Below are 12042 nucleotides of genomic sequence, written 5' to 3' on the forward strand. Positions count from 1 at the left end.
TTTTGTGACTGGATGCCTGTGTCCAGTGGGGTTCCACAGGGATCGGTGTTGGGTCCTTTGCTGTTTGTGGTATATATAAACGATTTAGACTTGAATGTAGGAAGGTTGATCAGTAAGTTCGTGGATGACACGAAAATTGGTGGGGTGGTAAATATTGAGGAGGATAGCCTTAGATTACAAGAGGATATAGATGGGCTGGACAGATGGGCTGATCAGTGGCAAATGGAATTTAATCCAGATAAGTGTGAGGTGATGCACTTGCACAGGACAAACAAGGCATGGGAATGAATGGTAGGATCCTGGGAAGTACCGAGGATCACAGGGATCTTGGTGTGCATGTCCACCGGTCCCTTAAGGTAGCGGGACAGGTAGATAAGGTGGTTAAGAAAGCATATGGGATACTTGGTTTTATTAGCCAAGGCATAGAATATAAGAGCAGGGAGGTTATGCTGGAACTGTATAAAACACTGGTTAGGCCACAGCTAGAGTATTGTGTACAGTTCTGGAATCCGTATAATAGGAAGGATGTGATTGTACTAGAGAGAATGCAGAGGAGATTTACCAGGATGTTGCCTGGGCTGGAGAGTTTTAGTTATGAGGAGAGATTGGATAGACTGGGGTTATTTTCCCAGGAGCAGAGGAGATTAAGGGGGCACATGATTGAGGTGTATAAAATTATGAGGGGCTTAGATAGGGTAGACTGGAAGGAACTTTTCCCGTTGGTGAAGGGATCAATAACCAGGGGGCATAGATTTAAGGTAAGGGGCAGGAGGTTTAGAGGGGATGTGAGGAAGAATTTTTTCACCCGGAGGGTGGTGGGAATCTGGAACTCACTGCCTGAAAGGATGGTGGAGGCAGATACCCTCATAACATTTAAGAAGTATTTGGATGTGCACTTGCGATGCCATGGCATACAAGGCTATGGGGCTAGTGCTGGAAAATGGGATTAGAATAGTTAGGTACTTGTTTGAGCAGAACAGACTTGATGGGCCGAAGGGCCTTTTTCTATGACTCTATAAGTGAGGGTGTCTGAGGGAGTCAGGAAGGGGGAGGGCCTAAGCAGGGAGGGGGGGAAGTCCTGGAATCAGGGGGGAGGACTAAGGGGGGAAGGGGTTACGGGGGGGGGAAAGGATCCGGAGTGGGGGAAAGGGTTCAGGAGGGAAGGGGTTTTGGAAGGGAAGGGGTCCGGAGTGGGGAAGGGGTTCCAAGAGGGGAAGGGGTCTGGAGGGGCGATGGGGTTCTGGGAGGGAAGGGGTCCAGAGGAGGGGATGTCCAGGTGAACAGGGAAGGTGGTGGCATAGTGGTATTGTCACTGGACTGGTAATTCTCTGGGTACCCGGGTTCAAATCCCACCTCGGCAGATGGTGAAATTTGAATTCAATAAAAATCTGGGATTAAAAGCCTGATGATGACCATGAAGCTATTGTCAATTGTTGTAAAAACCCATCTGGTTCACTAATGCCCTTTAGGAAAGGAAATCTGCTGTCTGGTCTGGCCTACATGTGACTCCAGACAGACAGCAATGTGGGTGACCCTTAAAATGCCCTCTGAACAAGGGCAGTTAGGGATGGGCAATAAATGCTGACCTGTCCACATCCCATGAACAAATAAAAACAAACATGCTAGGGAGGGGGTCTGATGGGTCCATGACTGCTTCCTGGGGAGTGAACTGAGGGTGGTATGAGGGAATGGTGAAAATGATCGAGGGTAGGGTGAGGGTTCGACGGTAGCGGTAGGAGGGACGTTGAGGGTGGTTGGTGGGGACTCAGAAGCAGACACAGACCCTAGGGTCGGGGAGGTGAATGTGGATGGGGGTGGGGTCTTTGGGAAAGAAGGGAATGTGCACATTCACCTAGACATCCCCGGGGAAAAGGGTTGTGGCTGGTAGGTGATGCCGGGGGGTCAACAGTGATGTGGGGAAAGTAAATGGGGAGCACACGAAAAACTGAATCTAGACCATGCTGTCCAAATTGAAATTGAAACAACAGCCGTGGTGAGTGAGATCAGGTGCTGCATGGGAGTGAGATCATTGGGTAGGTGGAGATGCATGTCAGCTCAGATGAACAACTAAAAGTGACCTAAAAGAATGCGGAGATGTGTGCAGACCTGTACTCCATCGCGGGAGCCATGGGTGAGTTCCTGCAGTGGCAACGTGAGAGGGAAACGGGGCACCTCAAAGTCCCTCCAGGTGCTCTGTCCCCTCAAGGAGTCAGGCCGGGGCCACCGGGCACCCGAAAGGAGAAAGAGCGGCAGCTGGACACCCCTGGATCATCTACTCATCAATCTCAAAGGTTGTCCTCTCCCTCAGAGTCCCCTTTGCATGTGAGCCCCTCAGCTTCGTCCTCTTTCATCGCAGTGAGTTGCTGGTCAATGAGTGATTCTGGAGGGAGAAGTGTGTGTGTGGCAGGGCCTTTTGAGCCTCGTGCAAGCTCTCTCCCAGGTCCGTGGATCCTACACGTATCCTGAATGCTCAATGTCCTGAGCATTTTCAGTGCTGCCTGCTGGGGTTCACTTTTAGTTGTCCGTCTGAGCTGACCTGCCTCTCTGCTCACCCAATGATCACACTCCCATGCAGCACCTGATCTCGCACACCACAACTGTTGTTTCACTTTCAATTTGGACAGCATGGTCTAGATTCGGTTTTTCGTGTGTTCCCCCGTCTTTTCTCCTCACCCAATCACCCATTTCCTTTCCTCCCATCACTGTTGACCCACCGGCGTCACCTTCCACCTCCCCTCCGTCACCTACCAACCACAACCCTTTCCTTTGGGGATGTCCAGGTGAACGTGCACATTCCCTTCCTTCCTTCCTGTGTGTCTCTGCACTGGTGCAAGGTGGGTAAGCGCTTCCAGGCTGCTTATTTCCAGCTCTTCAATAGAGGAGGTGTCCTCTTGGCTGGAGGTGAGGATATGGATGGAGCTGAGGGACTGGCTGGCTGAGGGTGTCAGTCGCTTGGCAGAGCTCCCTGTGAACAAAAGTAGAGATAATTAGTGCATGGCAGCAGAGTCAAAAGCAGGCGAAAGAGCACTCACATTTGCATTGAGAGAGGGATGATGTGGTGCAAGATCCTCATGATGGTGTTCGCCGCCGACCTCACCATCACCGGAGGCACGAGCCATGTCCTCACCAGTCAGGTGATGGCACACTCCTCAAAGTGAGTGAGGGCCCTAATGTGGGCCACTTCACCCCCCGGTCTGGGACCTCTTCCTGTTTATGTGAGCAGACTTCTCCTGCATGAAAACAGATGGAGATAGTGTGAGCAGGACACGTGTGGGATGTTTGTTTGGTGAGTGGAGCCATGGACAGGATGAGGACAAGGATGTGTGTGAGATCTCTGTGGATGTGTGATGGGTTTGTGAGTGTGTGAGTTGAGAGTGATGAGAAGAGTGAATTACCCTGGCGGAATGGATGAGACCATTCATCCTGTATTGACACTGGGTGACTGTCCTCTTTTGCACGACATCGGCGCTGACCACCATTGCCACCGCCTCCCAAGCCGGATTAGTTAGTTGCTGCCCATCCTGCGGCCAGAAGGGGGCGGGTAGAAGACATCATGGCGAGCCTCCACTGTGTCCAGAAGGCACTCGAGGGATGCATCATTGAACCTGGGGGCTGCAGTCTTTTTGCCTTTCAGGGCCATATATTCTTTGCAGCAGTCGTGGGCTGGAAGCACTGAGAGGTGTGTGCTCGGCTGGACTGTAAATATGGTGCCCGGCATGCTAAAGCGGCAAGATGATGGCATGACAGGTGAATGAGAGCCCACCAGCCATGGAATCGGCGTGTTTCCCGGGAATGCATAATTAATGAGGCGGGTTTGGGACAATACAGTGTGAAAAGCCATCATTGTGGCCGGTGGGTAAAACATTTTACCCGCCCGCTACCACACTTCGTGCAAATCTGGGACGATTCCACCCCAAGTCGTTTTATTGAGCTCTAGTGACTCAATCTAGTGAGAGTGTGAGAACCTCTCCACAATTGGCAGTGGTATTCTTGTTGATAAACATGGGGCTGAATTTTCTCAATGTTGAGGAATCCTGCCACTATTGCTGCTGTTATAGTACTGTAACAGAAAGCTCCGTCCTTGTTGATATGCACAATTCAGCTCCATCATTACTCTGTCCAGGTTATGTTATTGTTCCATATTCAGTTTGTTTCATAGTTGGATAAAATTTGCTTTCATTTGGCTGATGATGACTTTCACCATTTTAGTTAGGTGCACACAGAATTCTTTCTGCACATTATATACACTACACATGTACACCACATGTAAACTGACCCCCTCTATGATGTACACATACTGATCATCATATACGCCACAAATATACCAGCCATATATACACACACCTACATAGACCACATATTTCTGCAAATAAATCCACAACGGTGTCCCCTCATCCAAATCACAACATACATGACCTACTGTATTTTCCATCCACATAAGCCAAGTATACAGACCAAAACCTGTGAGCCTCCACATTAGTTTGAAACAAATGTGATCCAGTCACCAGATAAATGAGGTTGTTTGTGTGCCTTACATCTAATCTCTAAAGGATATTTTCAGCTTCACAAACCAAGAATGCATTTAGGTTTCTTTTAATACAGTCAATATGTGTCAAATTAGTGGCAATTTACTGTTATGAATATTGAGACCTTCCACATTCATTTCACCTAAAATCTTTGCAGCCAGTAGATAAGGGACACTTCCATTCCAGCAGCCTGCACTGCATTCAGATGTGGTTCCAGCTTTGAAGGGACAGTGTGCTAAGACCAGGTAACACTCAGTATCTACTGGGAAACAGCCGTGGCTTGATATAAGCTTGGAGAAACAGGTTTAACTATTTCCCAGCATGTGCTATTTAGTCTGTTAAATCAATTGTCTTTCAAGGATTATAATGATGTCAACATTTCTATATTCAGGTTTTCAGTACATCTGTGGCATATTTTAAATTTCTACAGAGCAAAGTGTCATGCTCACACCATACAAACTTATGAGTTAAATATGAAGTATAAACCCAAAGTGGACCTCTGTAAAATCACGGAGTTCAGAGGTGAAGAGACCTTTTCTTTCCTGTCAATACATATCTGAAAATCTTTGCTGTGTTACAGAAATGTAATGCTTTTCTGGGATTTGTTAGTTCATGTCATCAACAGTTTGTTGCTAAGTTAGCTATTCCACTTGTCTTACTGAGGTACGGCAAGTGAATTACCTGAAGTAATAAGTGACTGTAATGAGACATAATGGTGACACCAAGTCCCCTTTATCCTTACCTCTCTCGATCCTGCTCAAGGAGGTTGGTGAAGTCATCACTCTTGTTCATGTAATCTGTGTGCTTGTGTTTTTCATTTTCCAATTCATACACAGTACGCCTGTGACACTTTTCAGCCAGAAGTAATTGCTCCAACATACGCCGATATGTCTCTCTGTGCTTCTCCACCAGCAAATCCAACTGCAGTCACAGAGAAGAATTATTACAATCAGGCTGGACTCCCCTCGCCTATTAGATTACCTATGATTGGATTTCGCCTTTAATTTTGGTTTCCAATTAACTCACAGAAAGATATTTGCAAATTCCAGTGGCTAATTCCAAACACCGCCACCCCCCCACCCCCCCACCCGGCCGCCCCTAATACTTCTCCCCTTTCCCCAGTGGATAAAGATTCATGGGTTCTAGGGGGCATCCAGTAACTCACCAAGTGACATTTCTTTATCCCTGAACTTAACTAGTTGTCATCCATCCAACTGTAGCAGGCATTACAGCTAAACCTGATCCTCTCCTCCAGCAACATACACACATGCAAATTTTCTAACAAAGGCCCTCTGGAAATTGCCCAGGAATGAAAACCCCAGCTGATTTTCTTTCTTCTTCCAAAAGTGCTGGGACCAGTGCTGACCCCTGATGAGATCAGCCACATTAGCACAGGGCAGGCAGCTCAACAGAGATCTTTCTAAGCTCTGTGGCTCACTACCACATCAGGCGGTACATTTACCCATTACCATGGAGGTGAAACAGAAACTGATTTGCTAAAATGTAACAGGTAGGTGAGATTTTTACATTTCACTGAACAGTACTGCTACGACACCTTAAAGTTAAAACCTTGCTGTAATGTGAGGAAATTTAAAAAAAAACTTGTCTTTCGTTGTGCTTTCCATTTTATCTGAATTGTGGACTGAATGATTCGCTTATTGCATCTGTTTCTCTGTTATTTTTAGGCCCTGGTGCGGTTCCACACAACAGCCCCATTCCAAACAGAGTAAGTAATTAGGAATATTCTGAGAACAATGGACTAACAAGCTCAGTAATACCATAAATCTATGGTATTCACCAACTTTGTATTGAAGACCACATCACGAGGCAGTATCTAGCTCAATGGTCACACTTAGTAACACTGCAATATACTACAGCACTTAATAAAGGAACCTGTATCTCCTGTGATTTCCACCTCACCCCACCCTGAGGTCCTGAGTTCAAGCAGGGCACTGTGCTCACCAGGAGGCAAAGTGGTTAAAAGCCTAGAACTAACTGTTGCTACTTTAGGCTTATAAACATTGAATGAGTTTGTATGATGTTAGGCTGTTTATTTTAAATGGATTAACGCCTCCGCTACAATAACAGAGAGAAAAAAAAGACAGGTTCTGTGCTCCACATGTACAATTGCATTTATACAACAATTTGCATTTAAATAGCTTCTTTAATGTGTTTACACATCATGGGAGTCCAATCAGACATCAGTTGCTGAACCAAAGAAAGAGATAGTTGCTTCATCTTTCCAATGTTTATTGGAGAATATTTCTACTCATGTTGGACAAGTAGTGTGACAGATCAGAGAGAGTAGAAAGGTCAAGAGAAATGGTGGTGAGATAGAGCTGAGTTTCATCAGTGTACATGAGGAACCTAACATTACACTTTTGGATGATGTCACCAAGGAATAGCATGTAGATAAGAAATAAGAGGAGGCTTGGGAGGGGTTTGTGAGGGGTTTGGACTTTCGACTTTTGGGTGGTAGTGTGAAATAAAATGGGTGTTAGACATCTCTACCAATTTTACTTTCTGTTGATGTATAAAGAGTAGCTGATGCAATTAGTTAAAAACAGGTCCGGACCATGCCACAGATAGAACCTGTAATGCTCCTCCCCACATTGCACAAGTCACTGAACACAACTGAACAAACCTCTTGGGAGGGGCTTGGGCCTTGGGGGTCTCCAGAGGTAATGGAGCACATATGCTGTTTGCTAACAACACCAATTATCAACTCTAGGTTATGGTTCTGTTAAGTAATTCTCTGTTAATGGGGCCTCCCACATCTGGAACAGTTCTGCCCATACTTATTGTATGCAGTCAGTATTTTGCAGGAGGAGAAAAAACAAGTGAATCCCACCTCTGGGAGATGTACACAGAGAAGCAAAGTGCTGAGGGATGAAATGTTGAAAATGGCTCTCAGGCCATGTTTTGTGTGCCACGGTCCTACATGGCATCAAAGCTCAGAAAAAAACACAATCATAAACAAGCATGGACCACGATGAGTTATTGAGGGTACTTTCGACTTTTGGGTGGTAGTGTGAAATAAAATGGGTGTTAGACATCTCTCCCAATTTTACTTTCTGTTGATGTATAAAGAGTAGCTGATGCAATTAGTTAAAAACAGGTCTGCACCATGCCACAGATAGAACCTGTAATGCTCCTCCCCACATTGCACAAGTCACTGAACACAACTGAACATTGAGTCTGGAACTTTTGCCTCATTTATTGGCCTTTTTGGAAAGCTGTACACTGAAAACCAATTTAACATTGTCAATCGGGCTCACAGTGTGACTCCCTAACACATGCTAGAAGCCATATATATTCACACACAGGACCCTGTCCTTTGCAGACAGAAGGAACATGTCCTCACACTTTTTCAACTAAACAAAAGCTAAGGAAACAAGTCATTCCCTGGTTCTTTCCCCAGAGCAATACCTTGTCCAATCAGAGTCAACCTGCCCGGTTTGAATTTGAACAAAGCTGGGCAGTTAACTATTCCATGCTGCACTCTCCATAGCAATGCCTCCACCAATCAGAGTCCACTTTCCAACCAATCAGCACTCTCTTCTCATGCAGTATAAATTGTTGTTCCCCCATTGATGTTGGTGCTTTCTTGTGAGCTATCCTGATAGACATAAAGCTTTGATAGCATATCTCTTTTCAGCAATACCCAAATGCTGTATATGCACGGTTGCAAGAAAGAGAGAACTGGCATACATATATTGCCTTTCATGATCTCAGGACATCCTAATGTGTTTTACATCCAATTAAAATATCTTGTAGTGTAGTCACTGTTTATTGTGGGTGATGCGGCAAGTCAATTTGTACACATCAAGGTTCCACAAACTGCAATATAACAATCACTAGATAATCTGCTTTGTACTGATGTTAGTTGAGACATAAATATTGGGTAGGACAGGGGAGAACTTCTCTGCTCCTCTTCCAAAAATGTCATGGAATCTTTGACGTTTACCTGGGAATTTATGTCTAATTGAGATGGCAGTCCGGGTCATGGTTAAAAGTATCATCTGAAAGATGACACCTCTGTCAGTAATGCATAGGATTGTCAGCCTGGATTATGTACTCAAATTTCTGGAGTGGGGCATGAATTCATGACCTCCTGATTCAAGCAAGAGTCCTACCATTGTGTTTTCAACCAATATCTCTCAGAGAAGACACAAGTTGTAACCAGTCCTAGCCACTGTCCCTATCTTAATAAGCAGAATAGAAAATTATAAGTAGGGTTCTGCTAGACGTTACCATCAAAAGAAGGCAGGGTGATCTTTACACATGCATGCATGTGGGTGAGTTTTGGTCAATGTGCTTATCTGTTTATACAAACTGTTCATAGCACTGATTCCAACTATTGCAACTTTGTGGCACTGCTAACTCTTCACAACCTAAGGATGCATATTTAGGAGCTGCTGACTGTCCTGAAAAACTGGTGCAGCTGAATCTGCTGAAAAATATTGTCCTTTGATTTGTTGGGCATCAAAGATGAGTTGGCCCTGTTGACAATTTGCAGACCGGGTGGAAACAACATCCGACTCAGCCTTCCAAATGTACACCACAACCTACAATATCTACCTGACACACAGCAGCTGAAGATTCATCCACCTGCTTTTAGCACCACTCCTTTGTGCACTCTTTGAAAGGCTATACACAGATATTTCCCTGCCATCTTCAACTGACCAAAAACCAGTTCAACAGCAATCTGATGATAACAACTGAACAGCTGTAGCTGCAAATCAAATAACTACTGTGCCTTTTTCCCAATGATTGATACGATTGAAGATCCTGCTACTGATACAGGCAATATTACTAAACGGCTTCAATTTGTGTGATAATCTTTTTATTCATTCTTGGGATGTGTTTCTGGCTAGGCCAGCATTTATTGCCAATCCCTAATTGTCCTTGAGAAGCTGGAGGGGAGCCGTCTTATTGAACCGCTGTGGTCCACATAGTGTAGGTACACCCACAGTGCTGTTACCGAGGGAGTTTACATAGGATGTATGGTACAGTAACAGGCTATTCAGCCCAATCAGTCCATACCTGTGTTTATGATCCACTCAAACCACATCCTGTCTTCCTTTATCTAAATCTACCATCTTAGCCATCTATTCCCTTCTTCCTCAAAATGCTTATCTAACTTTGTCTTAAATACATCTATACTATTCACTTCAAATACTCCCTGTGGTAGTGAGTTCAAAAGCTCACCATTCTTTGAGTAAAAGAGGTTTCTTCTGAATTCCCTATTGGTTTTCTTGGTGACTACCTTATATTGATGACCTTTACTTACGAGCTTCCCCACACCAGGAAACATTCCCCCTGCATCCAATATGTCAAAATATTTCATAACTTTAAAGACTTCTATTAGATCACTCCTTCTTTCAGGGTTTTGACCCAGCGATATTGAAGGAGCAGCAATATAGTCCAAGTCAGGATGGTGATTGACTTGTAGGGGAACTTACAGATTCTGAGATTTCCATGCATCTGCTACCCATTGTGCTTCTCAATGATAGAGGTCACGGATTTGGAAGGTTCTGTTGAAGGAGCCTTGGTGAGTTACTGCTGTGTATTTTGCAGATGGTACACACGGTTGTCACTGTGCACTGGTGGTGAAGGGAGTGAATGTTTATTGTGGTGGATAGGGCGCCGTTCAAGTGGGCTGCTTTTTCCTGAATGTTGTCAAGTTTCTTGTGTGTTGTTGGAGCTGCACACATACATAAGCTCATAAGAAATAGGAGCAGGAGGAGGCTATTCAGTCCCTCAAGCCTGCTTCACCATTTAGTAATTCATACTGGCTGATTGACTGATCTGATTGTGGCCTTAACTCCACTTTCCTGCCTGCCACCATGACCCTCGACTCCCTTGTAGGTCAAAATCTATCTAACTCAGCCTTTAATATATTCAATGACACCACCTCCACTGTTCTCTGGGGAAGAGAATTCCAAAGATTAATGACCCTCTGGGAGAAGAAATTCCTCCTCATCTCCAACTTAAATGGAAAACCCCTTATTTTTAAACTGTGCCTCCTAGCTCTAGACTCCACCACAAGAGAAAACATCCTCTCAGCATTGTCAAGGTCAAGGTCCCTAAGAATCTTATGTTTTCAATAAGATCATCTCTCATTTTTCTAAACTCCAATGAATATAGATCACTCCTGAAGTAAGGAAACCAAAACTGTGCACAGTACTCATGCCGTGGTCTCACCAATGCTCCATGCATTTGTAACAAGACTTCTCCACTTTCATACTCCGTCCCTGTTGCAAGATGAATTTATTTATTTAATTTTTAAATTAATTTAATAATAATTGTATTGAAGACCGAGATAGATAGGTTCTTGATTGTTAAGGGGATCAAAGGTTAAGGGGAGAAGGCGGGAGAATGGGGTTGAGAAACTTATCAGCCACGATTGAATGGCGGGGCAGACTCAATGGGCCGAATGGACTAATTTCTGCTCCTATGTCTTATGATCTTACGGTCTTATGAGGCCAACATTCCATTTGCCTTCCAAGTTACTTGCTGTACCTGCATGCTGTGAACATACAAATTAGGAGCAGGAGCAGGCCACCCGCTCTGCTTAATAAGATCATGGCTGAACTAACTGTAACCTCCCACCTACCCCGATAACCTTTTACTACCTTGTTTATCAAGAATCTATCTACCTCTGGCTTAAAAATATTCAAAGACTGCTTGTGCTGCCTTTTGAGGAAGGAAGTTCCAAAGACTCACTGCCCTGTGAGAGAAAGATCTTCTTCTCATCTCTGTCTTAAATGGGTGACCCCTTTATTTTTAAACAGTGACCCCAAGATCTAGATTCTCCCACAAGAGGAAACATCCTCTCCACATCCATCCTGTCACAGAATCACAGAGTCACACAGTGCAGAAGAGGCCCTTTGGCACATCGGAGTCTGCAGCGACGCGTGAGAAACACCTGACCTACCTACCTAATCCCATTTACCAGCACTTGGCCCATAGCCTTGAATGTTATGATGTGCCAAGTGCTCATCCAGGTACTTTTTAAAGGATGTGAGACAACCCGCCACCACCACCCTCCCAGGCATTCCAGACCATCACCACCCTCTGGGTAAAAAGGATTTTCCTCATATCCCCCCTAAACCTCCTGCCCCTCACCTTGAACTTGTGTCCCCTCATGACTGACCCTTCAACTAAGGGGGACAGCTGCTCCCTATCCACCCTGTCCATGCCCCTCATAATCTTGTACACCTCGATCAGGTCGCCCCTCAGTCTTCTCTGCTCCAACGAAAACAACCCATGTCTATCCAACCTCTCTTCATAACTTAAATGTTTCATCCCAGGCAACATCCTGGTGAATTCCTCCAGTGCAATCACATCCTTCCTATAATGTGGCAACCAGAACTGCACATAGTACTCCAGCTGTGGCCTCACCAAGGTTCTATACAACTCCAACATGACCTCCCTACTTTTGTAATCTATGCCTCGAGTGATAAAGGCAAGTGTCCAATATGCCTTTTTCATCACCCCACTAACATGCCTC

General features: G+C 45.0%; 1 protein-coding gene across 3 annotated transcripts in view; it reads right to left on the minus strand.

Annotated features, from left to right (window-relative positions):
• Positions 1–12042, minus strand: part of LOC144689579 (filamin-A-interacting protein 1-like) — a 448849-nt gene that overhangs the window by 160003 nt on the left and 276804 nt on the right. For all 3 annotated transcript variants that reach the window (XM_078556768.1, XM_078556769.1, XM_078556767.1), the window contains exon 6: positions 5269–5447. In XM_078556768.1, the coding sequence (XP_078412894.1) occupies positions 5269–5447 (179 nt within the window). The remainder of the gene's footprint in view (positions 1–5268; positions 5448–12042) is intronic.

Source organism: Cetorhinus maximus, chromosome 14 (genome assembly GCF_964194155.1).
Source record: "Cetorhinus maximus chromosome 14, sCetMax3.hap1.1, whole genome shotgun sequence".
In the NCBI taxonomy this organism is placed as follows: Eukaryota; Metazoa; Chordata; class Chondrichthyes; order Lamniformes; family Cetorhinidae; genus Cetorhinus; species Cetorhinus maximus.